At 44.8% G+C, this 27,966-nt stretch overlaps 1 protein-coding gene and 1 pseudogene across 4 annotated transcripts; both read left to right on the forward strand.

Moving 5' to 3' along the window:
• Window positions 1-27,887, forward strand: FAM234B (family with sequence similarity 234 member B). Of its 3 annotated transcripts, none has more exons than XM_079773711.1 (13): window positions 1-79; window positions 7,749-8,147; window positions 9,179-9,277; window positions 12,879-13,067; window positions 14,069-14,199; window positions 15,436-15,583; window positions 16,035-16,176; window positions 17,337-17,480; window positions 17,653-17,734; window positions 19,913-20,068; window positions 22,317-22,434; window positions 24,601-24,821; window positions 25,385-27,887. In XM_079773711.1, the coding sequence occupies exons 1-13, from the start codon at window positions 43-45 to the stop codon at window positions 25,388-25,390; spliced, it is 1,872 nt and encodes a 623-aa protein (XP_079629837.1). In that variant the 5' UTR covers window positions 1-42; the 3' UTR covers window positions 25,391-27,887. The 3 variants fall into 3 exon arrangements, with proteins under 3 accessions (XP_079629837.1, XP_079629838.1, XP_079629839.1); XM_079773713.1 differs by lacking the exon at window positions 1-79 and adding an exon at window positions 133-234; XM_079773712.1 differs by lacking the exons at window positions 22,317-22,434; window positions 24,601-24,821; window positions 25,385-27,887 and adding an exon at window positions 20,260-21,000.
• LOC307101003 (ATP synthase subunit ATP5MPL, mitochondrial-like) lies at window positions 22,519-24,548 on the forward strand (annotated as a pseudogene). The gene has a single exon. The product of its transcript is annotated as an ATP synthase subunit ATP5MPL, mitochondrial-like (transcript).
• Window positions 27,888-27,966: the final 79 nt, after the last annotated feature.

Consider the following 27,966-nt stretch of genomic DNA (forward strand, 5'->3'; position numbering starts at 1 on the left):
CGACAGGACGCGGGCGCGCGCACGCGCACCGGGGCCTCCGCCATGGCGACAGTGCTGTCCAGGGCACTCAAGCTCCCGGGTAAGGAGTTGCAGCCTCGAGACCACCCCGCCCCCGCCCCCGCCGGGCTTGGGGAGACAAGGCTCTGTGGGTGAAGCCGGTCGGGGCCTGGCCCGAACCCAGGCGGAGCTGCAGGCGCGAGGAGGCGAGCGGTGCAGCACCCTCCCTGGGCTGGGGTTAGTGGCGCCAGGCGGGTCGGGGACCGCGGGCGCGGGGCGAGCCCAGGACCCTGGCAGGGAGGGACGCTGGAGGCGCGCCGGGCAGGTGCCGAGAGCGGGCTGAGCTGCTGCGATGGCGAATGTCAGCGCGCGCGCCGCCGCCTCAAGGGAAGGGTTGAGAGGGAGCATCCTTTCCCGAGCGTCTCCAGCTCCTTCTCTCCTGGGTTGCACCTGGGGCGGGGGCGGGGCGGGGGCGGCCGAGGACTGTGACCCTCTGGAGCAGCCTCTCCACTTAATGACAGGTCTTTAACCTCCGAGTGTACAGAAGAGGAAAATGAGAGTTGTTTGGCTGAATTGACTCGTCCAAAGTCGCAAAGCGGTATTGGAAAAACCTGAACTTGAATGCCGGGGGTCTTTTAACGCTAGATCCCGGGCTTTTGATTCCACTTGGTCAGCCTCTGGCTGTCCAGGCTGAGCATCTAGGAGGGAGATGATGTGGCACCTGCCACTTTGCAGGTGACGTATGGGATATTCTTTAAAGAGGCACTGGTGGCGAGGACAACTTCCAGAGCTCATTCAGTACTTTGGGCAGCAGCTCCAAGTTTTTGTTTGTTGTTTTGTTTTTAATCTTCAGAATGGAACTGTGCTGCTAGAAACTCGCTACTTTAGTAAATGTGTATTTTATTCTGCCCCAATAAAATGCAAACGTTAAGACTTTAAAGTTTTTATAGTTCCACCTAAATAAATTTTAAACATTAAGCTATACACATTTGTTTGCTGTTCATTTAAGGGTTTAGTGGGTAAAGCAGTTGCTTTCACTGGCATCGTTAGAAGGGCTAGTTGTGTATCTGGTGGATATCCAGCATAAGGTGCAGGGGGGTGAGGGGGGGGGCGGTTACAGGGTCAAGGAGCTTGCAGCCTGCTACACTGAGCCGTGGATGACTGCGTTGGGTATGGATTTGATATGAATTTGCATTTCTGTCTCCAGACTTCATGATCTAAGACATTTCTTTTCACATGGGCTCATTAGAACATTGGAAGGAACATTGATAATATCCGTTTTGGAATGTGTATGTAACATTGAAATAAAAAGGGGGGCATGTCTCTGTACCTGCAGGATTAATTAACTTTGAAGAGAGTAGCCTTATGTATCCTTAGTGTAGTATGATATTCTCCCAAGGGAGGTAATGAGATGGTCAGACATATTTAGCATTATTTCTTTTCGTTTCCAGCATAGGTAATAGTTATTCTCTGAGGATAAGAATGCAAAAAAATCTTGCGTTCAAAACTCTTGAGCTCGTCTGCATTCTCAAATCCTGCGGCGGTGGCATTTCTGCTCCCTGGAGTATTCAGTTTCAGTAACGTGGTCATCTGATAGGGTAGAGAAAACACAGTCTGGTCCTTGGGCCTATGTTTGCACAGCAGCTTGCCCTGAGCAGTCAAGTATTTTGATACTTTTTTAGGCCCAGATACAATAGCCATATATTCTTTTATGTGATATGGGTGTGTGTGTGTGTGTGTGTTTTTTCAGTTTGTACTTTAGCTTGGCTCCCTCTTGCTGTTTCTCCCTTCCACCCCAATACATTTTTTTTTTTGCTTTTATATTAGGTAAAAGTTGCTTTCTTTTAGCTCTTTTTGGATGCACTGTAATTATTTGGCCTAGGGGTTACTGTCATGTTACCTTAGTTAACTTACTATTTTTTTTAAAAGGGGCAGAAGTGGCATATAACATTATTTTTAGGTGCATAACATAATGATTCAGGATTTGTATATATTGCGAAATGATCACCACAATGGTGTCTTTCCTATTTTTATGTGTAAGGAAGCCAAATAGAATGGAGACTAAGAGCATGAAACAGGCTTGATTTAAATCCAGTCTTTACCAGATTAGTTACTTAATCTCTTCAAGCTTCAGTTTCTTCACGTGTAATTATAATATTTTTATGGAACACTCACTGTATTCCACACACTCACTACATATTGACCTCATGGGGTTATTTGGCAAAGTATAAGAGATGAATATACTTGAGAGGTTTGTTAACCTTTGACACATGTTATTCAATAAGGGTTAGCTGTTGTTATCATCAGCAGCACCATGATCTTTTATGAATGTGACACTTGAAGGAAGGCCTGATGTAATGGTGAGGTAATGACAGATATCCTCATCCTCATGAAGAAAAAGCAGTTATGTTTCACAGCCTCAAACCCTTCCACTAAGCTCAAGATGGAAAGATTGTTTGGCTCACATGCATAGAATGAGGTTAATCAATAACGGAAGGACAATGTGACATTCATAAAGCAGCCTGTGGGACAATTACCTCTTAAGTATATATTTTCTTAGTTCATTTTAAAGTTTGAAGGTCAAACACTGAAGGGAACATCAGAGCATAATGTTACTGTAGTGATTTGTTTTACTATGTGTAACTTAGAATGATTATGTACCCTGAATAAACTAATCCATGATGTGAATTATTTACCTTTCATTGCAGTAGAGTCGATGTAAAGTATAGACTCTAGAGTAGCATATATTATATTTTCCTGGAACCTTTGTGGATGGTATAGTTGCATCTCTTTGCTATTTATGGTTTCCTTCATACCATTTTGGGAATGGTTATGTAACCAGCATCCTCAGTCTTTGTATGGGGAAAAGTGATAGCTATGGAAAGCTCATTTATATTGATGTATTGTGAAATCAGTGTCTTCTCCCTTATTCTTTGAAAACCTTCTATTGGTTTTAAAAATATGGGTGGTAACTGAAATCATCAGGGAAGAGAGTGCTAAAGTACCCTGAGCTTAGAAGCATGGTTTTGATGTTATCTCCTCAACCCATGCTGTCTTTCTGTGAAACATAGAAAAAAAATATTAGGAGTTCTCAAACCAAAACTTGCAGTCCACAATAATTAAGCTGAGGTTTGTCTTTGAACTACCTGGAAAAATCTGTACTGTTAATACTGTAAAAGTAAATATTTAAGAGTTTGGATAAGAATAGGTCCCCATTTTCTATGATCTTTAAAGGAAAGACACAAGAGTAAGATAGCCTCTGAATTCTTGCATGCTTGCCTTTATAATTCAGAAATGTCATGCCTGGATGAAAGTTCTTGCATTGCACACCAATGTTTTTTTCTCTCTCAAAACTTTTTACATATTGTGGCATGATCTTTTAGGAATGTATGTTATTGTGGAGAAGTCAGCTTGATATTTGTTTCCATTATTAGTGACTTGATTCTTTTTCCTTTGGCCTGGTTGCTCATATGATTCTTTCTTTGTCCTTGAAGTTCAATGCCTTTACTAGGATATGTTTCACTGTTGATTATTCTGTAAGAGTTTTCTTTAAAAAAAAAATAGATTTGTATTGACTTCAGAGAGGAAGGAAGAGGGAGAGAGAGATAGAAACATCAATGATGAGAGAGAATCATTGATTGGCTGCCTTCTGCATATCTGCCCCCCCCCCACCCCCCTGGGGATGGAGCCTGCAACCCTGGCATGCCCTGACCGGATATCAAACCATGACCTCCTGGTTCATAGGTTGAAGTTCAACCACTGAGCCACGCTGGCAGGGCTGTATCAGTTTTTCTTGGGACTCATTTTATCTTTTATTCTGCAGTGTTAGGTCTTGCTTTATTGCAGGAACTTTTTTTTGTGTGTATATTTTTAAAGTATTGTTTTTGTTTCCATTTTCTTTTCTGTTCTCTTCTTCAGTTATGCATATACTGGATCACCTTTGTTTTCTATAGTCATACCTTTCTAGTTTTCTTAAAAAATATTTTTATTGATTTTTTTTAGAGAGAGAGAGGAAGGGAGAGGGAGAGAGAAACATCTACATGAAAGCAAAACATTGATTGCCTGCCTATTGCACACTCCCTACACGGGGGAGGGTGGTGGTGGAATTGAGCCCGAGACCCCAGACATGTTCCCTGACCAGAAATTGAACAGTCAACCTTTCCGTGCACTGAATGACGCCCAACCTACTGAGCCACGCTGGCCAGGGCTCTTTCTAGTCCTTTTAACAGCCTTGCTCTTTTCTGTGGGAGGCACATAGGTAGTCTGTACAGACTTCAAAGCTGGATTGCCTGGGTTTGAATTCTTGCACTATCACTTACTTGCTGTTTAGCTCTGGGCCAGTTAGTTAAATGTCCAAATCTCATTGTCCTCATCTTTAAAATGGAGATGATAATGTGTCTACCTTAAAGAGTTGTTCTGAACACTTACTGAGATAAGAGTGAAAGGGCTTGGAAAGGTGCATAGTGAGGGCTCAGAATTGCCAGCCATTGTTATTTACATTTCACTTTTCTTGATTTTTCACCAGTCTATTCTTTATACCTCTGACTCTGTTTTTAGCAGTCTGTTCTTTTTTGCTGATCCCAGCAGAGATACCTTTTTAAAAATTGTTTTATTATTTTCTTCCATTTTTTTCTGAGCCCTGCTTGTTTACTTATTGAACTCTCTTTCTCCTTAGAAATATATTTTTTTCTTATTTCAGAAAAGGCTCTTTAATTTCTTGAATTCCATGGGAAAGCAGCTGTTCGTTATTTCTTTTTAATATATTTTATTGATTTTTTACAGAGAGGAAGGGAGAGGGATAGAGAGTTAGAAACATCGATGAGAGAGAAACATCGATCAGCTGCCTCTTTCACACCCCCTACTGGGGATGTGCCCACAACCAAGGTACATGCCCTTGACCGGAATCGAACCTGGGACCCTTGAGTCTGCAGGCCGACGCTCTATCCACTGAGCCAAACCGGTTTCGGCTGTTCGTTATTTCTTACATTTCGTGGTATCATTTGTCCAGCATTTGTTCTTGAGTTGATTTTGTCTGAAGTCTTGTTGTAACTTTTTTCTTGAATATTTGTAGAACTTTGTAGTGTCTTACAGAATGACTACTAGTGATGGCTCCTTTCTGATTGCTATTCATATTTATATGGGCCTTTGCTTAACAGCTAGCTACTGGCTGACACGTGAGCAGTGGCTGGGGCCAGAGGAGTGAGCTAGGGCAGCTGTAAGCTAGAATTTAATGCACGCCTGTTAACTCAGATCTCGCCTTACACCCCCGCCCCCGCCCCCACTCCTCTTCCTTGGTGGATGTCACTGTCCTGCCTTGCTGGGAGCTGCCAGTTTGTCCCAAGGCCTTAGGCATGCTGGTTTTGCATTTACTTGTCTTTGTTGTCAGTATATTGCCCCGGAACTCCAAATTCACCTTTGTTGCTTGATGTGTGAAAGTGGATCTGGGCCCTTTAAATGTCAACTTTGTCCTTCTTTAGCCCTCTCCTTTCAATTGTATGCTGCCTTTTAGAGTTCTCTTCCCCTGTCCTTATATTAAACTTGCCCTCTTTGAATTACTATCTGGTTTCTGTCTCTTGATTGGACCCAGACTGTAAAAAAAAAAAAAATCCACCTCTCCTCAACTGACTGCGTCACAGCTGCTTTTCTAACCTGCCGTGCTGACAGCCTGCTTCTTGTGAAGATAGAAACCACAATTCCACTTTCTGTTTCTGTGAATTTGTCTACATATACGTGGAATCATACAGTATTTGTCTTTTTGTGACTGGATTATTTCATTTAGCATAATGTACTGAAGATCCATTGTGTCAGAATTTCCTTATGGGCTGAATAATACCCATTTTTGTATATAGGACATTTTAAAGATCCTGTTAGGTATATTCATTTAGTTAAAAGAAGCACTTAGAAAAATAGTATTACAACAACCTGTGGTTTTGTTTGTAAATTCATCAAGTTACCTGAGATGGTTAGGGCATGAAATGCCCTAATTAATAAAATAATTTGGCTCATAGAATCCTCCTATATAATAAAGAGCCAATATGCTAATTAGACCGAGCAGCAGAATGACCGTCCATATGACCTTCCGGACAAAGCTGGGGCTGTGAGGGCTGGCCGAGGCTGCGAGAGGCTGCGAGGGTCTGTGGGGGCTGCGAGGGCTGAGCCCCTTGCACGAATTTCGTGCATCGGGCCTCTAGTAGATATAAAAACTAGATGAGATTAGCTTGAACCTGTAGTGACTCTATGGCATATCCTGAAGTACTATTCTGAATGAAATTCCTAAAAATTGTTTTTTAAAAATAATTTTTGCCTTTAAAATCAAATATAATATTTATCAGACAAAATGAATAGCTTTGAAGGAGAAAATATATAGAAATTTGTAGTTAACAAACTGCCAGATTACTCAGTATTTTCTGTGTGCGTGTGTGTGTGTGTGTGTTGCAAAGTACTTAATGTTATAAAATTATTCTGTGGAATGTTCATTTTTTTCGAGTGTTTGTTTTTTAATCAAATATTTATTGACTTTCTATGTACCAAACACTAAACTTTACACTAAAGACTTTACTTCCCATATGGGTCTCCATATAGTGTTTTATTGCTTCATTTCACATCTTGAGCAAACTGAGATGTAATGTATGAAGTGACATCACCAAGATCACAGTGAACAGAGACAGAGATTAGGATCGAGGATTCTTCTTTTTCCCTTTTTAATTAGATTTTTTAAAATATTTCTTCTTAACAAAAGATTTAAAGTAGCATTTACATTAGTAACAGCTTACCAGGTAATTTCCAAAACAGAAACTTTTTCTTGTTTTTTACTTGGTTATAACATGAAATAAAGGCATAAAATCATCCAGTCATTGGCAGCGAGGGCCAAGGGGTGGCTTGCAAGGAGGTGTGCTTAAGCCCTCCTGTAATTTCTGCCTCTTTACCACCCCCAAATAAACATAAGGTTTAAGTAAAAACAGGTCCTTGTTGTGTAAATCAACTTCAAGACAAGTCCTCTACCTCTGTGTTCCTGCTCCCTCCTGGAATATGTGCTCAGAATAGCATTTTTATAGATAAACACTATTTACTGAAACATGTACTGAAAGACATCGGAATCCCAGTGAGGTTCTTAGGAGTGAATTTCCAGTGCAACATGTCCAGGTGGCATTTAGTGTTCAACTTTCTAAATTGTTTCATAGAAACAATTAGGAAGCCACAAATATTGGACTGTGAGAAACAATGTATAGAGAATCATTATTCTAAAGGTTTAGGGAAGTTCCAGGAAAGATCAGAACATCACATATCTAAGAACAGCAAAGAAAATACTCATATTAGGCATATGGAAGGTTGATGATATAAGAGCCATGGGTTTTTTTCATTAGTGAGATTCAAACAAATTAGGAACCACAGTTTAAAGATTCAAACAAATTAGGAGAGCCATGGGTTTTTTTCATTAGTGAGATTCAAACAAATTAGGACAACAAAAAACCTAAAAAGGTATTTGAAATTTTCTTTCTCCATTTATTTTCCAGTTTCTTAAACTCCTGAAAGCAATGATTCTAGAACACGGTGATTTCTCCCCTCCCCCACACTTTCCTCCATGCTGATGTCTATTTTGCAGAGCCATGAAAGTCCAAGGTTGTAAATCTAGATTTGTTTCAGTTTGCTTAGTTCTGTGTGTTTTCCTAGGTGTTTGCAGTTGCCATGCACTTGGTGAGGGTTTCTCCTTCATTGTTCCTCTGTGAAGCCCTCTCTTTCTGTCTTTTCAGGGAAGAAGAGCCCAGACCTAGGGGAGTATGATCCCCTCACACAGGCCGACAGTGATGAGAGTGAGGACGATCTTGTGCTTGACTTGCAGCAGAAGAACGGAGGGGTCAAAAATGGGAAGAGTCCTCTGGGGGAAGCCCCAGAGCCTGACTCAGATGCCGAGGTGGCAGGGGCTGCAAAGCCGCATATTTCGGAGGGCCCCACAGAGGGGTACCCCTCGGAACCCCTTGGAGGCCTGGAGCAGAAGACAACCTCTCCCATCGTGTCCTACGTACGCACATCTGTGTTTCTGCTGACCTTGGTGATCTCGATGGTCCTGGTGCTCGTATGTGCGTTCCTGATCCCCTGTCCCCCCAGAGATCTGCACAGCACCTGGAGCCGCCACTTGGGCCCCCAGGGAGGTGAGTTGCAGGATTTTTATCCCTAATTCTGTAAAGCTTCTGATTGCATTGAAAAGTTACTCCAAGTCTTTAACTGTGTCACATAGCGTTTCTCCCCCTGTGTGTAGAGCTGCCTTTAGGAGGTTAAGATTGGAAGTAAAACAAAAAGATGGATTGATACAGCTCAAAAAACTTGGGAAGATCACTGCTTTGTTGTGTTTCTGTTGGCATTGTATTTTTCAATTACAATTTAGTTTTAGTATCATTTTGTATTGGTTTTAGGTATACAGCATAGTGGTTAGGCAATCATATACTTTACAAAGTGTTCTCCCCAGTATTTCTAGTACCCACCTGGCACCATACATAGTTACTACAATATTATTGACTATATTCCCTATGCTGTACTTTACATCCCTGTGACTCTTTTGTGACTGCCAATTTGTACTTCTTAATACAATGGAATATTACTTGGCCATAAAAAAGAATGAAATCTTATCATTTGCAACAGCATGGACCTAGAGGGTATTATGCTCAGTGAAATAAGTCAGTCAGAGAAAGACAAATGCCATGTGATTTCACTTATATGTGGACTCTAAAGAACAAAATAAATGAATGAACAAAATTGAAACAGACTCATAGACACAGAGACGGGCCTGGTGGTTGCCAGAAGGGAGGGGATAGGGTGAAAGAGGTGTTGGCCTTAATTAGATGTAGATAGGACAGAGCATTGGCTTGCTGGGTTCCTGCTATGCAGCCAGCACTGTTCAGGGGACAGCAAAGCTGTAGGAAGGGCGATTTAAAGAGAAAAGTAAGGCTCAAGGCCTGGCCAGACCTTCCAGAGTCTTCTCGTATTTGCTTTATGTATAATGCCCAGGGATTTTAGCTGTACTCGGTGAGAGGAATAGGCAGAATTGTGTCTACTCTCTCTTATCTAGGAACTGAAAGTCTGCCTGTTTTTTATGAAGTACTGGCACTATGTATCCCCCCCCCCCCTTTTTTTTTTAACTGGTTTGTGGCAAGTTGCTAAGGATTTTTTTAAATGTGTTTATCAGGTGGGGACCTGTCTCCATTGGAGTTGGCTGATGTGAATGGAGATGGCCTGCGGGATGTGCTTCTCTCCTTTGTAACTTCAAGGAATGGCAGTGCCATCGGTAAGAGACGTGTCTTTTAGAGGTTGCTCCAGGAGAAGCTCAGTGATTTGGCCAGAAAGCTTCTCCCAAGGGGCCATGTAGAAAAGGGCCTGCCCTGGATAGGAAGGCATCATGAGCTGTCACACAAGATAACCCCCAGCAGGAAGTTCCTGCTTCTAAATACCACTCAGTCAAGGAACCATTGAGCTCTGCAGCTGGAAGGAACTCTTCATGGTCACCAGTCCAGGGAGGAAGCTGACCAGAGAGGAAGTGACTTGCCCACATGCCTGCAGTGCTCAGCATTAGTACTGAGGTTTCCTGAGTTTTCTCCCAGTTCGTTTTCCATTGCCTCTTAGATTATAGTAAATGTTGACTCTCCTACCTTCCCATCCCCGGCAGAAAGCTTTTGTTCACATCCTATATAATAAAAGCCTAATATGCTAAGTGTCTGGTCAACCGGTTGGCTGGTCAACCAATCAAAGCATAATATGCTAATGATATGCTAATGCTGCTCAACCACTCGCTACGATGTACACTGACCACCAAGGGGCAGACACACTCCGACCGGCAGGTTAGCTTGCTGCTGGGGTCCAGCTGATCGGGACTGAACGAGATGGGCCAGACATGCCCTGGAGCCCTCCCACAATCCCTCTCTGGCTGGCCAACCTCCTGCATCCCTCCCCTGCCCGTGCACCAGTGAGGTTCCTCGGCCTGGTCTGCACCCTCTGGCAATCTGGGACCTGTCGGGGGATGAGAGCCAGTTTCCGCCTGATCCCACAGGCCAGGCTGAGGGACCCCACTGCTGCACTAATTCGTGCACTGGGCCTCTAGTACTAATATATCACACTTACTTCTTCTTACTTTACATCCCTGTGACTCTTGTGACTGCCACTCCTTTTACTCCTTCTGCTTACTCCCTTCATCTCTGTTCTTTCTGCTTGGGGAGGATCATGCATGGATTATGTCAGGGGTCTCCCTTGCCTGTGGACTTCCAATTGGGTTTGGCCAGTGGGGAGCACAGGCAAGAAATGAGAGAGAGAGAGAGAGAGAGAGAGAGAACGAATGAGAGAATTCCTCTGGTTCCCTCCCTGCCGGATTACCTCAGCCTGGCTACATCCTTGATCACAGGTTGCAGCTCCTGTCAAAGGTGGTCCTCTTACAGGACTTGCTTTTTCTGGGTTCCAGTAATCACTTCCTCCACTGTCCCTCTGGGCCTGGGAGCAGTAACAGTTCTGAGGGCTTTACTATTCCTGGTGGTTTTCCTACACCCTGACCACATCTTGTCTCCTTAGTAAACCTTTCACAACCTACCCTAACTGAGTGTCTGTTACACAGGTCAGCTGCAAAAGGAAGAAAAAAAAGTGTTGGTTTTCAGCATAGGTCCACGGGAGCGTTGGCTTGTCTTGCACCCTCCGTTAAAGGGGATTAGAACTATAGTGTGTGAGCTGATATAGGAACTCAAGTTTGAGGTTGAGGATGCACTAGTAACTACTTTTTAATCATTCAGGCCCTGAAATAAACATCCAAGTCTATTCTAGAAAATTCTAGGCTATGTGCCCCTCTTATAAGAAATACCTTTTTGGGGCTTGTGCACTAAATAGAAGCCATTTGGGGATAGATTTGTTACAGAGAGAACCTCCAGGCAAAAAGCTGACTATGTGATTGAACCTGAGTTATATTTTTTCCCGCTTATGACTCATGAGCTAGGCTTTGAAGTAAAAATTTCCCCCATCCACGCTTAGATTTAGAGATTTCTTTTTGGTCATTTGTTATTTGTATGGTTTGCTACATATCAGGATTCATAGTGACAAGCTCATGGGTTTAAGTTGGATACAATACAAACTAGCCTGATTTGGCCATAGATTGTAAAAATAATAGCATCACTAACGTATGTGCTACACACCATATAAAGTCTATAACAGATATTATGGATGAATTTATCCCTCATCTCAGTCCCATGAGGTAGACAATATAATTATTCCCTGTTTGCAGATGAGGAAACTGAGGCATAGTGAGGCTAAGGAACTTGCCCAGTGTCCCCCAGCTGGTAAATGGCAGAGCTGGGACCCAAATCCTGGGAGTCTGGCTGTGGAGTTCATGTTTTTTGACCCTTATATCAAACTGCTGCCCTTAACCTCAGACAGTGGGTTCAAAGCTCTGTGCCCCTGAACATAAGAAGGATTGTGTTTTTATTTGTTTGTTCTGTTGTCCATCCATTCATTCAGTGACTATGTATTGAATGCCTGCTGTGTACCTTAAGCAGAGCTCTGCTGGTTATATTGATCTAAACAAAATGAGTGTGGTCTTTGCCTGAGGGAGTCATGGACTAATGGGGAAGGGATAACCCATCACCATCCAGAAAAAGATGTCAGAGAATTGATGTAGAGTCAGTAGGGCCCCTTAGGGGAAGGGCAGCACAGTATGTCAGAGCATCCGTGAGAAGTCAGGATGTTAACATTTGTCACCACGACTTGTCATGGGTGCCACTGCTTCTGGCAACCAAGGCTGCAACTGTGAGCTACAGTTTGACTCTTGTTTTCAGGTTGTGATTTTAATTAGCAGCACTGAGGAATAGGGGCCACAAAGCTGTATTAGTTGTTGCTGGAGTTGGAAAGTGTGTGAGATGGGTCAGTACTGAAAGTGAATGTAAAACTGGCACCAGAGAAAGTTACTATTCTGCTTTTGATTGACATAAAGGATTATTTATTAAAGAGGTGAGCTACTCCAATCCTTTACCAGCTATCCTTGGACCTAGGTCAGTGGTCGGCAAACTGTGGCTCTCGAGCCACATGCGGCTCTTTGGCCCCTTGAGTGTGGCTCTTCCACAAAATACCACGGCCTGGGCAAATCTATTTTGAAGAAGTGGCGTTAGAAGTTTAAGTTTAAAAAATTTGGCTCTCAAAAGAAATTCCAGTCGTACTGTTGATATTTGGCTCTGTTGACTAATGAGTTTGCTGACCTAATAAATTTGCCCAGGTAGTATTTTTTTACTGATTGGGGCCAAATCAGCTGATTCCAATGAACTCTAGTCCAGGAAGACCTACCTACTGATTGTTGTTAAGTGTAATCTTAAGGTTCATTAAAAAAAAATATTTTTTTCTGCCCTCAGGTATTTTGCTCCCTGCTCTGCAGATGATCTAGTTTAGTAGCCTCATTTTTCTCAGCATACTTTCTCTCCCAGTTTTTTTTTTATTGTTGTTCTCAACTTTTCATGTTCTCAATTTTTTGTTCCTGTCTTTATTCAGACAACAATTGGTTGCTATGTACCAGTATTTTGTAAGGTACTGCATGTACAGAAATTAATGCAACAGTCTTTATCCTTAAGAATGTCAGTATTTTGTTGGGCTCAGGTGACAGGCATGGGAGCAAAGGTGTTGGGAGAGGTGCAGGTGTGGAGTTGCATAAGGCAGCCTGGAGGAGATCCAGGGCTCTTGTCCTGGACAAGATGTGTTGAACAGACAGGACAGGACAGACCTTGTTACCAGAAATATGGGAGGGAGCCGAGTACACAGGTGTGGGTTGCTGCCTTACCACCATTTACTTTTGATTTTCTGGCCTCCTACTCATCTCTACTTCTTTCCTCTGCCTCCTTTCATTTCTTCTCTCTTTTGTGTGCTTTTAGGTGTCTCAAGGCCTCCTGCTATTCTCGTGTGCCTTTCGGGGATGAACGGCAGCACACTCTGGTCTAGTCCGCTCCCTGAGGAGGCTCGAGATATTAAATGTTTGGATCTGATGCCAGGAAGCGTGGCCGGGACCATCTGCCTCGTGACAGGGATGCACAAGATGCTCAGCGCATTCAATGCGACATCAGGTGAAGATCATTTGCCACAAAAGATCTCTGCTCCAGTGAGCCATGGTCTCAGATTAGAACAGTCTGGTTGGGGAGGACCTTCCACTCTCACCTGGTGGAAAATCTGATTTACTGCTTTGGAAGGCGGTTATTTTAGGGAGATAACAGAAAGGGTTGGAATAGGTTGAGTGCTAGATCCACAGTTTAGCCTGAACAGAAACTACCTTGAGGCCTTTGGTTTCTAGATAGTCTCCCTACTCTGTTCTTTCCACAAAAGACAGATGAGCATTGCCTCTTCATATTTGATAGCTTTGAGGTGCGTGTGTGAACTTGGGCATCAACTACTTAAAAATATGTCAGTGAAGAAAGTAAGATTTGTTGAGGCATGTTGTTTGGCTTTTAATCTTCCTATTGCATTTAGACATACATGACAAAAGGTATGAAAAAGAATCATGTGTAATGAAGGCTCTTTACAGAGTCATAAGTATACTATTGGTATGCTTGTTAACACCTTGGACTGAATAAATATCATCCTTCCCAATTTTAGAGGTTGGAGTTTGGTCCTGGGTACTTCTGAATGGAAAAGGATTGCCTGCGAGTTAACTCTAGAGCTGAGGTCATGTTGAAAATCTATGATTGATTTCTCTACTCAGGTGAACACATGGTAGGGGAGAGAGTTAGTTTTCTGGTTGGCTGCCCTGGTGGTTCCTTAATAGTTGTAATAATCTCAGATCAATTCCTCTGTCCCAGACAAGTGGGCTCCTCTCTCTTGGGGAACGTTAGTACCTCCATTTATCTAAAAAATCCAGGTATGAAGTTATTACATGGGTTTGTTAGCTAGGCAGTTGGGGATTTCATCTCACACTCTCTGCTCCATTCTTCCCAGTAAGGTAAAAAGGAAGTAGGAATTACTATCTGTTGTTCAGCCACTGAGTTTCTCTTTTCTGGCCTGGGAGCGTTGTGGCCAGCCTTTTCAGGAGGCAGAAAGCCATCATTGTAATCAGCCTATTGTCCTTCCCTAGGGAAAGCCATTTGGACTTTAAACCCAAACTACCTATCCAACGGCACCCTGGCTGCCCCAGGGGTGGTACTGCCAGATGTGGACGAAGATGGCGTTCGAGATCTTGTGGTTCTGGCTGTTGGGGAATCACAGGTATGCTCTATAAAATGGTCCTTATGTTTCCTACTGGGAGCACTTCAACTTTAGTTAGTTCCTAGTATTGTTGTTGTTAGAAATGCTGCTTGAAACCTCTTATTACAAGGGCTTAGCTTTAAATAAGTTTGTTTTGTGAGTTTAAGTGGATAAATTACCTTTATGAACCCATTTCCCTGGCAGTCTCATTATGGTTCCACTAACTATGGCAGGTGGAGCTTTGCAGCCAGCTAGAGCTGTGTGTGAATTCTGAATAATTATCACTTCGAAGTTTTGTGGCCTTGTTATAGACTTACTATAGTAATGTTATTATTTTTACAATCTATGGCCAAATCAATCAAACCCATGACCTTGATAGGAACGACCAATAGGACTGGGACAAAAGCAGCGTGCTGTGACATTCCACTAAAACCTCCCTCTGCATGGTCACTGACTCCTCCTCTGGTACACTGAAAATCACTTGTCTTTCTCGTATGCATAAGAACTCAGGATGATAAACTTTGTCAAAAGCTTTACTAAGGTCAGGATATTGATACAGTCCTCATATTTCCCAACCAGTGACTCTCCCAAAAAGAAAATCCTCTAGAGTAGGGGTCAGCAAACTATTGCCTGCAGGCCAGATTTGGCCCATTGCTTGTTTTGGTAAATAAAGTTTTATTGGAACACATTTATGTATTCCCTATGGCCGCTTTCACACTGTAGTGGTAGAGTAGTTACTACAGAAACATTTGACTCGCAAAACCTAAAGTATTAACCATCGGGCCTTTCACAGAAAGTTTGCCCATCTTTGTTTGAGAGTAAGGTTGAGAGTGGCCAGGCCAGATGTGTAATGTTATGATCGGAGATCAGTGTCTGCATTGATTCTTGCTGGGACCAAATATTACTGGGGATTTCTGGGTATGAGAGCAGAGACCAGGGGACAGCTGTCCTGTGTTTAGCTCTGGGCTAGAATTCTGGTCTCAAGAGCCTGTCCTTCAGCCAAAACTGCACTTCAGAGAAATTGCCTGAGCTACCGTCAACATGCCCTTTGCGGGTGTCTAACAAGGGAAGGGGACAGTTGCCTCTCTTTCTTACTTCCAGGGAATAAAGTAAAGCAGTTTTGGCTTGGTGCTTTCCAACCTGGAAAGTGTTTCTGAATCCTTAGCTAACAATGAAGCAATGACTATGTGGAGAAACTATTTGATTGGGAAACAATAGGGCTTCTGTTGACTGGACCCCCTTCTTTCAATTCTTCAGCAAGATCTGTGCTTTCTGCTGGTGTCTGGCCGGACAGGGAGTCCAGTGGGCCGACCTGTGAAGTACAACATCGTGGGAGTGGGGAATCTGATTGGCCCTCAGGTCTACATCACCGCAAATGGGGCTGTCTACATCCTGTTTGGCTTTGGTAAGAAGCAAGGCTGGTTTTTGCTACTGTTCCCTGGGGATGTAGGTGATTAGGCCTCTTTTGTGAGACTGGGTGAAAGCTGGGCAATTGCTGACACCAGCCCTTTCATCACCTCCTATCGTAGGGAGTGCTCACTGCCCCACCTGTTGCAGGTCATTCACTGCCTTCTCCAAAGAGAAGACTTTGTCCAGCATCTATATAATCACTTCCCGGTTCACTCCTTGTTGGACCAGTTGGAACCTTTACTGCCTTCTCCAAAGAGAAGACTCTTTGTCCAGCATCTATATAATCACTTCCCGGCTCACTCCTTGTTGGACCAGTCTAGGGGGCGGGGGGGGGGGGGAGCTATGGTAGACCCATCTCATCAGGCTCTAAGTCTCTCTCAGATCCTCATCCTGGGGGAGGTCTATTAAATTCAGCTTCTCAGTGTTGGCTCTTCCTGTGGTGCTAGGAAATATCCAAGCTGTCACCCTGCGGGACATTTTTGTTCAGGCCCAAAATCGAGACAGCGCACCGCCTTCTCTGCAGACGGAAGAGCCAGAATGGGAGAAGCGAAGATCCATCAACCTGTCAGAACTCATTGACATTTACAGGTAGGACCTTGTCATTGAGGTTTCAAACTCTCACGTGCCATGGAGTCTCTGAGTTTGGTTGGGCTGGTGAATTATGTGGGCAGAGATTTGGGGGGAAGCAGTGATAATCTTAAGCTATTACCTTCTGATCCGGTTAAAGTGAGTGAGAAATTTTCCTGATAACATACTGTGTTGATATCTCTGTGTTAGTGATGATGTGTGATCCCTTTGCACGTAGGTTGGAAAGAAGGATATTTGCTTAGGTCCTGAGTCGGGGTGAGGCTGGGGAACTTTAAATTAGGGAGATAGGGTTATTTAAAATAACTGTCAAACTGCTGAAATATCTACCCTACTTTCCCTCTATTTTTTTTTTCTCTTAGTTGAAGAATCATTTTGGCAGAAGCAAGAATAGCATCCATGAAATCTTGCTTTTTATTTTTGTTTCCTTCTTAACTAAAAGCATGTAGTTTGTTTGTCATATGCAGTAGATTTTACCCATCCTATATAATAAAAGCCCAGGGACCGAACAGCAGAACCACCAGAATACTGGTCGACCAGTCGCTATGACGTGCACTGACCACCAGGGGGCAGACACTCAACGCAGGAGCTGCCCTCTGGTGGTCAGTGCACTCCTACATCGGGTTGATCCCTGCAGGCCATGCCCCCAACCAGTGCACGAATCCCGTGCACTGGGCCTCTAGTTTAGTAATAATGGTCTTCATTCTTTAATACTAGGCGTTTTCAGTCATTTTCTGAGGTAGTGTCCTATTGTTCCAGTGAATTGGACAGATGTTAAATAAAAGGGTCCCAGTTGTGCAGAGAAAGAAATAATGTGATGCAGTGTATATTTACCAGGAGTTGCTGTCCATGCTTAATGGCAATTTCAGGACTCCTGCCCAGATCTGCCGCTCTCTTTGGCTCTGTTTTATTTCCCAGAGTGTCCAACGTGAATGGTATGCAGTACCTCTGTGAGTTCCTTATGAACTTGTGTGGATTTTCTAGGGATTCTTGGTTTCTAAAGGTCAGGAAAATGAGAGTTCGCCGAACGGCAGACTTCCCCTAATGGTGGGAGATGAATATAGAAGTTATACAAACGAGTGTACCAAGAGAAAAGAACAGAACAAGTGGGTCAGGAGCCTCATGTAATCCAGAGACTGACTGTCGGGGTCTTGGTGATTCAGCGACGGTGTTGAGCTGCTCCAGATGGTGAAGGCACCGGATTCCAACTGCAGCAACCTCCTGATCACAACCAGACAGGCCCTGGTCCTGCTCCGGGGACAGAACCTCACACCGCACTGGACCCTGAGTCTTCAGGGCCTACCCAGGTTGGCAGTGCACTCCTTCTCACGTTTGCTGCTTTGAACCACTTTCCTGTGTTTAAAAACTGCCCAGAACAATTGTTTGATATCTGGGGCTGATGCAGGAGAAGGGAGGGAAAGAGGTTCTTGTTTTCCTTGTTTTCTCACTGTCGCTCTCTTACCTTGTTCTCATTTGTAGCCAGCCCACTCCTGGGTATTTCACTGACGATCAGACGTTAGACTTCCTCCTGCAGATACAGGATGGAGTTGGGATGAAAAAGGTAAATCCTTGGGACTCAAATCAATCAAAAACACATATAAAGTATATACATTGTGTGCAGCTCTGTGCTAGGCACTGGGAGAAATAAAGAGAACCTAAAATATGTTCCTTCTCTCAAAGAACTCAAAAGTCTAGCTGAATGGATAAAGTGAATACGCACAACTCGGTGCTAAAGTCTGTAGCATCGGAAGCTTTTCTGGCTAACCTTCTTTCTGCACAGGAGACCTTCTCGTGGATTCCTCACTTACAGCGAGGCAGTAGGAGCCTTCTGATGTGGGAGAAGGCAGGCATAAATACATGTAATACTTCCGTGCATCCAATATACACCTAAGATTCCAGCAAAGGCAGATGTCTATGGAGGCTGGGTTTTTTATGGAGAACTTTATAGAAGAAGGAAGGATGAGCAGGGACTTCAAAGTTCAACTGTATCCTGTGAGAGGGGTGGATGGGGAAGCATGCCAGGTGGGGAACACCAAGACCAGAGGCCCAGAGACAGAAAGGCATGGCATGTCCCTTTCTCATTTTACGTGAGATTGCATAATGTGAGGATATAATGATTGGGTAGGCAGTTTTCATTTCTTGAACATTAGAAGCAGAACAAGAGTTTTCATGTTTTCCTTTTGATAATTGACCTAGCTTTTTGGTTTATCTTCACTGTAAAATATGTATCTATATATTGCACACTGTTCCCTGAGAGCGAATTCAACACACACTTAACCATCATCTCTCAAGTGTGCCAAATTCTGTGCTGGATACGCAGATGATGTCTGTGGAGAACACAGCGTGAATGAAGGCCAGGCCACTGTCTGTAACTCATAGTCATTGGGGTGCTGTTCGTACACAGCTCTGCCACGTTGTGCTGTAATGGGGGCTCACACTCCCACGGGGACGTGGAGAGCAGATCGAGTGAAAAAGTCAAGAGATGCTTCATGGTGGTCGGGGGGTCGGATGTGCAGAATCATGGGGGCAGAGAAGAGGTTTGCCCGATGGACAGATAAGGATGGGCTGAGGGTTCCCGCCAGAGAGGTCAGGATAAAGTCAAGCTGATGGAGGGTGTTGAAAGCAAAGCTGTAGAATTTGGATGAGGTGTGAACGCAGTAGGTTTTTTCGGTCATGAGCAGAGGACAGATCACACGATCAATTGTCACTTCAGGGAGAGCCTTCCGGAAGCAATGTCTGATTGTCTTTCAAAGGAACTTCAGGTAGAGATTGGAATGTTCATTGGCATTCCTGGCAGGATTGAGGGAGAGGGTATATATATATATAGTAGGTTGGTTAAGACTTGAGTTTTAATCCTGGCTCCACTGTTTATTGGTGACCTTAGGCCAATTACATAATTTTGCCTAGCTACAGTTTCTGCATCTGTAAAATGGGTAACAACACTGCCTACTACTTCATAGGGTTATTGTGGCAGCTAAATGAGATAATACGCATGACTGGATAAAATTGTTCAGTGCTGTGTCTCCAGACTTCTTCCCAAGACTATCAAAGGGAATCTTGAACTGTGAGCCCATTTTCCTATCAGCTCACTCAGAGGAGTTTGTCTCCCTAGGACCTATGCGAGGCTGAGTGTGAGCATGGACGGAGAAGAGCAGGCCCCTAGAGACGGGAAGAATAGGGAAGTGATGGTAGAAAGAGGTGTATGTAGTCTTTCCACACACTGAGGAGCAGAGACACTGAGGAGAAAGGGCGAAAGACACTGGGCTAGAGGTAGACGGGGGAGTTTTGGCAGGTGACAGGCTCTAGAACTGTTGGGTGTGAGGTGTTTGTGGGGAAAGGAACTTTAAATGCTGCCAGGGATTATGAATTCACTTTCTTTAATTATCCTTTGAGAGATGCAGCTAAGGAGTGCGTTTTCTCTTAATTTATTTTTCCCCTCTTTGGACGGTGCTCTTTTAAATTTGAGACTACCCTAGGGCTGAGCTACACATGCCACGGAAGCTCTCAGCACAGCGTACAGGAGACGGCGTTCACTTAATCATGGTTCTGAAGCGTTGCTGCCGCTGCAGGAGGGAAGGAGCAGGATGGAGGCGATGCTGTTGGCGTCTGTTTCAGCCTGTTAATAAATGTTATTTGAATGTGTGTGTGTGTGTGTGTGTGTGTGTGTGTGTGTGTGTGTGTTCCCTGGGCCAGCTGCCCTTCTGAGGATGGGCTCTCCTCACTGTCTTCTCTCTCACAGATGATGGTGGTGGATGGGGACTCTGGCTCTGTTATTTGGAATTACACCGCTCCGTGTCACTTGAAAAGAACACCAACCACCTCCGCAGTTACTTCGGACCAGAAGTCCGTCTTCCTCTTTTGGGCTGAAGGGCTGCCAGCTGCGCCTTCCAATTCCGTGAGTGAGCCTGGGAGGGTCCCTCTGTCACTCTGTCGGGTGGTGGCTGCTCTGTGGGGCTGGCTGGGTCTGAAGGCGTTGTTAGACCAGCCACACCTCCAGGTGGTTGTGGCTAGAACAAAGCAACCTTCGAGTGGGCAGAGCAGGAGCCTGCTTCCTCCTGAGCTCTGCTTCCCGCCTTTGCCTTTCAGCCACGCCGCGGGGCAGCCGACCACAGCCCCTTAGCTGCTGCCACACGGAGGGGCCCTGCTCGGCTGAAGTGAGAGTTCACTTGGGAGATTGTGGGAGAGAAGATCTGATACGCAGAAGGCGGATTTTAGAAAGCCTTACATGCTATATTGTGGTATTTTGTTGATGAGTCAGGTAGAATAAGAGGTGCCGATGAGTTTTTAGGGAGACCCACCTTGATTTCGTTCAACACATGTTGACCAGTACCTGCTGTGTGCCAGGTACCATGTTCTCTGCAGAGACCTAAGGGTACACTGGAAACAGTGCTGCACCTCCAGAGAGGAGAGATGGTCCCCAATGATGGGGGCATGCAGAGACCGAGGAGGAAGAGTCCTGAACTCACCAGCTGTATGCTGTCAGACAAGCCAGCTAACTTTTCTGAGCTTCAAGCTCTTTACCCGTGAATGACGGTGCTGATATATTATTCCCTCTTATTGAGGATCAGATTGGCGTAACATCAAGATTATAGTCTTCACTCTGCTATTCCCTAACATGTGACCATGGGCAGTTTACCTAACTTTTTAACTTTTGGGGTTTTCTCATGTAATAAAATGAGGGTTTTGGACCAGATGACTCAAATGTAAGCATCTGAAAATAACAAAGGCATGTTACAAATGTGGGAATAGAAAACACAAGTGAGAATTTTAGATGGAAGCGAAAAAGGAGATACTCATTTTGTCTGGGGAGATTAGAGAGTTTTTCAGGAAAGAGGTGGCATTCAAGTCGGGTTCCCAAGGACACACAGTGTTCTAGCAGGAGGAAAGGAGCTGGATAGGGGAGTTAGTCTGAGGCGGGGGCGGGGAGGAGGGTGTGTGTGTGTGTGTGTGTGTGTGTGTGTGTGTGTGTGTGTTAAGATGAGAAGAGGTTAGATAGAGCAAAGTGGAGCATGTGTTTAGGTAGTCACCAGACATTCTTGCAGCATGCGGTGGGCAGGTAAGTAATTGTGGGAGAGGCTGGAAACGGCAGATTTGGATTAAATGGTGTAAGACTTTGGTTTTCATGCCAAGGAATTTGGGCCTATGCTGTAGGTGGCGAGGAAGGAGTTTCGGCTGTTCTCTTGTCCTGGTAGCTAAGCCAGAGATCTGCCCCGTCATGCCTGGGACCTAAGGGCGTGTGGAAAAGCCCTCTTCTGCTTTGTGAGCGTGTGGTGGGAGTGTGGTGGCTGCCGGCCTCCCGCCCACGCTTCTCCTCAGTGGACTTCTTCCTGTGCTGACAATATAGAAGCAGGGGGATAGTCATTTTTCAGGGTTTCACTTCCTCCTCGAGGGGAGACCCAAGAGGATCCCAGGGAAGGGGCGGTGCTCCCGGGGAGCTCAGTAGAGCAGCCGTTTACTAACCCGTGCACGGCATTTCTGTGCTGTAGCAACTGCATGGCTGCACCACGTGCTCCTGCCCGATATCAGCCCTGCACAGCAGTTACTCTGTTAAAGGAAGTTCCAGTGTGCATTTATCCTGCTACAGGGAGCTTGGAGACTGACACTCAGGCCTTGCAATTTTTGTTTTATAATTAATGACTTGCTCTGTCTGGTCAGCCTTCTCTTTATTTCTATAAATAAGATTTTTGTGACTCCTATCCTGACACTTGCAATTGGCTTTACTATCCAATGAGACGACCTGTCGTTGGCATGTTTTCTTACGTAGATAATCGCTGTCTGCACACATCTCCCCCCTCCTGCTGCAGGGGATGAACCCGCACCCGAATGTCCCCAGAGGCGGGAGACTGTGCGGTCTCTACCTCAGATTTCTGTCCCGGGGCATGCACGTTTCCTTTCTTCCTTTTGTTTTTCTTAAAAGGAAGAAAGCATTTTCTAACTACAGTGGTTTGAAGAAGTGAGTGATTGGTTAGGATTTTGAGCTCTTAGGAATATGTCTCCTATGTCTGGGAGTTTCTCTCTCCTTGCAGTTGGGATCAGGTCTTAGCACCTGAGAGAAATGAGTAACCTCACTGTCTCCTCCGAGGACCGTCACGCGTGGGAATGCAGAATTACTTTTGCTTTTCCTTTTTGCTCCTCATTGTCAGGATGTCATCCTGGGAACTGAGCCACCCAGTCTTCACCACCTTTACCTCCTGCACCCGGCGTTCCCCTCCATTCTTCTGGATCTGGCCAATGCCACGGGCACAGTGACGGCTGCAGAGGGTCAGTGCCAGCGACGGTGGGAGTCTGTGTACACAGAGAGGGGAGAGGATGTGCTGGCCGCGTGTGAGAAGACCATGTCCCCAAGGGAAGGATGTGTGCTTTCCGACAGGGGGTGTGCTGAGCCACTGGTTTTCCCTGGTGTCCCTGGCGCCCAGGGCCATTGCGGGAGCATTCCCTCTGGGAAGCACACCAGGCTCACGGGGTGAGGACCCACCTCCTCTGGATCTGCTGCAAGTTGAGGGGGAAGTGGGGTCCCATCCCCAGAGGGTTCTAAGTGGTGGTGATTCATGCATCCACTCACTCAGCAGATGTTTACTGAGCACCAGTTGTATGCCAGGCACTACACCAGGGGCTGTGAGCACAAATAAGAGTAGTTTCTTGACTCTTTAGGAGCTCAGGACTTAGAATTAACTGGAGGGATATGATGGAGGTAGACTGTTTTCTCAGGGCATTCGTTGGTTTAGGATCAGTGGAGACTCCTTTGACCAGTGAAAGGGAACATGCCCATTGCCTAGAAATGGCAGCCAGGAGAAAAAGCAAAGGGAAAAAGACCACTCGTCACGACTGTTAACATTTGGGAAGTGTTCCTCTACTTCATATGTGTATCTAAATAGTATCATCTAGCCAAATTGGGGTCATATATTAGGGACCTTTAACTCAGGAAACTGAGCCCTGAAAACCCCGCCGCTGCTACCTGCTAGTCTGGAGGTGTCTGATGGTCTCGCCCCAGAGGTTCCTTCCCCAGGCTGGCCTCGGGGAACCTGTTCCTGCTGGGGTGGACGGGGAAGACTAGACTGGCCACGTTCCTTACGTCTTTCCATATTCTCTTGCCCTTCAGAGACTTGCTTTCTCCGTAGAAACTTATTTGCCTTAAGGTCGAAGCTAATGCATTCTGAACTTATTGGGATACATTGGGAGCTTGCAGCACACCTGCCCACGGGCTTTGTGTGTGGTAGGGGGCCAAGTAGGGAGCTGTCAGCTTACAAAATCCTGCAATTTGACCTAAATGAGTGATTTTTTAATATTAGCATATTAAATACTGTTAGTGCACATTTAATAATGGTAATTAAGAATCAAGACCATTTTTATTACAACACATATTTTAAAGATGAGGCAAAATAAGCACTGGCTAGGTCAGTGATGGGCAACCTTTTGAGCTCGGTGTTTCAAACTTCGCCAAAAAACTGAGCATAACTCGGGTAGTATGTCCCTTTGAGGAAAAAACATTATTTCGCGATATTTATAGTTTAAATAACATAAATGTTTCATCCTCGGCATGCGGCCGCCTCAGCGGCCGCGTGTCATCAGAAATGGCACTGACACGCGTGTCAGAGGTTCGCCATCACTGGGCTAGGTAATAGCTTATATGATCATGTGCTGACAATCTAGGAATTCTCAGAGTTTCTAGTTTGTTGTGCTCACTTTTCTACCAAATTGTCACCATAGTTGGTATAGCCTCTAGTTCCCTGAGCTGGGGCTTTCTTAGACGCAGCTGAAGAGAAACTATGGTACCGTTCGGTGACCTTCCCGAGGAGCTGGCTGTGCGGGTCGTGGCAGCCCGAGCTGTTTCGCGGCAGCCTGAGCCGTTGGTCCTGTGGCGAGATGTTTCAGAGCCTCATTAAAAATGTGTGAGTCCCCATGAAGCCCTACTACACCCACGTTTACCAGGAGATCTGGGTGAGGATGGGGCTGACGGGCCTCATCGTGTACAAGACCAGGAGTGCGGATAAAAAAGCTAAAGCTCTGAAAGGTTTGAGTCCTGCACCTGCTCATGGTCATCACTAGCAGCTGAGCCGAGTGCGCAGCGGGGGAGCATCAGCCCGGCATACACCTTGGCTGTTAGATGGGGATGAGAGACACGCTGTATCTAGAAGTGCCCTTTCCTTGCTGGCATGAATAATAAATATACCTGTGAGAAAAAAAAGAAAAAAGAAACGATGGTACAAAAACCCAGAAGAAGGTGCTGCTTTGCCGGCATCCAGCCCTTCGCCACTACACCCCACTATTTAGCTCAGTGCCTTGCATCTTTTAGGTGCTCAATAAACTTCTTGTATGAGTTAATGAAGGAGTAAATGAACGAATGAATCTGGTTGCTGAACCGAACCACTCTACTGTAGTGGAAGTCTCCTGTCCTTGTTAACTGCTTTTGTTTTTGTCCTTCCTCAGTTGGAATTAACGACCTCTGGAAAGATGCCTTTTATGTTACCAGGACAACGGGGCCACGCTCCAGAGGCCATCCAGCACCCCTGGTGGTCAGCAAGCTGAGTCTGCGGTGGGCACTGATGGAGGGCCAAATGGTCCAGCTAAAGGAGACCGCCCCCAAAATTGGCCGTGGGGAGCTGCGACGGTTCCTCTCTAGGATCAAGTTTGTTGATTCTCCCTTGCAGGTGAATAGCTTCTGACACAAATATTTGGATACTATTGAGGGTTTAGGACAAATTCTACCAACTTCAACATTGCTCTTTAGAAAAGAGAGAGAATGGGAGCCTCTTGAGTAGCTGGGTGTCAAGAACCAGTTCAGACCAGTGTTATTTTCTAAGGGTGCTTCATTACCCCTGAGAAATGATACTCAGTTGTTTTCAGAGGAGATGGTACCATCTCCCTTAGGGGACATTGGTGGGGCCATAGTTTTTATTGTCCCAGTGACTGAGGGGGGTGGATCCTACTGGTATTTTCTGGATAGAGGCTAGTGATGCTAACATGCTGGGCTTGTGGCAGTTGCATAGTTATCTTGCTCAAAATGCTAGAACCCTCGATCTGTGGTCTAGTTCAATATTCAAGAGCTTACCATGGAACAAGAGAAAGTCTCTGGGCCTTTATGGAGGGACACTTAGGAGCTGTTGGAGCTGCACAGAAGAACAGGAAAATGGAGGATTCTGACCTTTAGGTTTCCTCCATTTCTCCAGCATGAAGAATAGTCCAGCCACTGATACTTGCACCTTTTCCCCAGATCTAGTCGGATGCAGCCTGTAGTTTAAGAAGAAGTGAGCAGAACGGATGCTGTTTCTCTCCTGTCGGTATAAAATCAGTGCTTTGGAGAGAAGGAAGACTTCTTCAACCTCCCCTCTCGCCACCTCTGCGTGGTTGTGGCAGAGGACTTTGGAAGGCACTTGGAGTTCTTCAGTAACGGCACGAACCATGTGGTTGGGGTGTTTGACCTATTTTTTTCAACCTGTGCATTAAGCCCCACCTCTAGGCACTCCGTGTGGATAATTTGGAAATGTGAATCTAATAATTGTTTTTTGTATGTCTAACTTATAAACTCTTGCTGGGAGATTCCAGTGAAGTTTCTCACTGGAGCATTTTGTTTTGCATCATGCCATGTGTGTGTGGTTTTCAGCGTTGTGATGAAATATTTTCTAGATATGTCCTAAGCTCCAGGGACTCAGTCTCTTGTCCTGAAATACATCTGGTTTGGTCATCCAGATGGCTTGCCTCTGATTATCAGGGCCACTCATCATTCCTCTTCTTATACTTTCCCCACCTGTTCCTCAGCTTTATCCCAACCTCAGCAGAGTGAGAAAGACTGATAGCAGGAGCCAGGGTGAGCCACCCCAGCATTCACCTCTTATGTATCCTGTCTCCTCACACTTCCCACGTCTATATGTTTAGTGACCATAGAACCACCATATTCCCATCAGAAGGGGAGCAATGATGAGGTCCATATGTTACCCTGTGGTGTTGATTGTTCTGCTGGTCATGATCTTTTTTTACTGCAGTAACTTTGAAAGTGCTTATGTGTATGCTGTCCTCAACATCGAGGAAAACAAGTCGGGAACAACTGAGGCAGATACGCTCCTCTCTGCTTCATCTCTACTCTGCCTCCTTAGCATTTTCTACTGGGCGTCCTCCTTACCGCTTCTCTTTTGCTCTCCTTTCTTCAGGGATATTTTTGCTTTGCTTGCATGAGAGCAAAGCTGTTTCTGGACTTTTCCTCTTGCTCTTGAGCCCAGGATGCATCTCTTTTGCCCTATACACCTCTTTTCTTGTAGAATCTTTGAAGCATTGTATTTTCAGAAAAATTCCTATGTAAATACTGTAATTTTTATAATTGGTTAAGTTCTTTAGAATTTTCTCCAGTGGTTCTCTCTTCTATTAAGTTCTCTCCTAAACTAGGTCATTGTGTATTTAGCTGAGATCCCGTGTTAGCTGGAGGAGAACTGCTTTCCCTCGTGAATAGTTTTGCTAGGTCATCTCTGAGTGCCACTTAGGTTCTCTCTTTACTTGAGGCCGTATTTTTTAACTTGTGTTAATAAAGGAATTCTGAATATAGAGAGATTATAGAAAATTAGGGAGCCTACATTGACGGGATAGATACTAACTGCCCCACTGTTAGGCATTATGACATCACAGAAGGTTGGTAGCAATTGCTCCCCTCAGGCATGTAGCCTGGCCTGAGGTTCGCCTTGCCAGGTTTCTGGGCACCTCGCTGCCTTAAGTCTGTGAAAGCAAATTTGGTTTCAACACTTTGGAAGGCATGTGTTGGGGCATGAGTAGGTCAAGCTTATTACAAACTTGAGGGACCATTAACAGTGTACCCAGGAGTATGGGGATGATTCCAGATGTTCTTCTAGGGTTTGAATCTACCTGGATAGGAGAGAGTAAGGTCTAGTAGAGAATTCTAAGACTCATTTATAGTTGACAGAATACCTAAAAGTTGGGTGCTGGTCCTGCAGCCTGGGCTGAGCCATGGTTGGCCTAAGCCTGGTTCTCTACCAGGTTGAGGCCTTTAGGCAGGAGTAACATGTGGAATTGTTTTCTGAGGACCTGGTTTAGGGGGATTGTTTTAGGTAGTTGTGCTGGGTGAATCCCAGAAACAATGTAAGAGGAAGCTAGAAAAACATAATGCCCCTAAATTCTTCATGGTGCGTTTGCAAATTAACATAGATTGTTTTGACTGTGATAAGTTTGACTCTCGTTGCTAAACATGGTACAAGCTCTAGGTTTTCTCTCCCTCTTACAGCCAGTACAGAAGGTGTAAATGGGGGCAAAGATGGTGGAAGCTTCATCTGACCAGTGTGGCTGCGGGTTTCTTGTTCAGTGTGTCTCTAAACAACTTTTCCTCTCAGGCAACCACCCACCCAGATTTCGTTCTTCATTCCTAACATGGGGCTGCTAGCAAGGCCAATGTGACAATTCCCTAGAAATAGTACTGACTTCTGCAAACGCAGGGGTGTTTCTCCTCCCAGTCTCTTATCTTTCCTTCCCTTAGAAACACTCTCAACCCCCCAGACGGTGTCTGCTGTCCTTCCTGGTATGGTTTGATGACACCAACCCCTTGAATGTGAATTGCTGTCCTTATTGCCCATGTTAAAGAAGAGCCAGCTGGTGTATCAGGAAGTACTATTTAAAATGTGAACTGTTAGGTCAATGGGGGAAAAAGGAGACATATGTAATACTTTGAACAATAAGGATTTAAAAATAAATAAAATGTGAACTGTTACAGAACAAATAAATACCATGAATAGGAACATACTTGTGTGCCATTCTCATTCTTAGCTGTCAAGAATGTTTTCCCCTGTGGATGGGTGA

The sequence above is a fragment of the Cnephaeus nilssonii genome, assembly GCF_951640355.1.
Source record: "Cnephaeus nilssonii genome assembly, chromosome: 6".
NCBI classification, from domain to species: Eukaryota; Metazoa; Chordata; class Mammalia; order Chiroptera; family Vespertilionidae; genus Cnephaeus; species Cnephaeus nilssonii.

What these genes read in the sequence shown, in the direction of transcription:
- FAM234B (XM_079773711.1), top strand. Translation starts at nt 43, where the DNA reads ATGGCGACAGTGCTGTCCAGGGCACTCAAGCTCCCGG. An exon ending in CAGGGCACTCAAGCTCCCGG is followed by an intron (nt 80 to 7,748) that starts GTAAGGAGTTGC and finishes CTGTCTTTTCAG; the next exon opens with GGAAGAAGAGCCCAGACCTA. An exon ending in CCACTTGGGCCCCCAGGGAG is followed by an intron (nt 8,148 to 9,178) that starts GTGAGTTGCAGG and finishes TGTGTTTATCAG; the next exon opens with GTGGGGACCTGTCTCCATTG.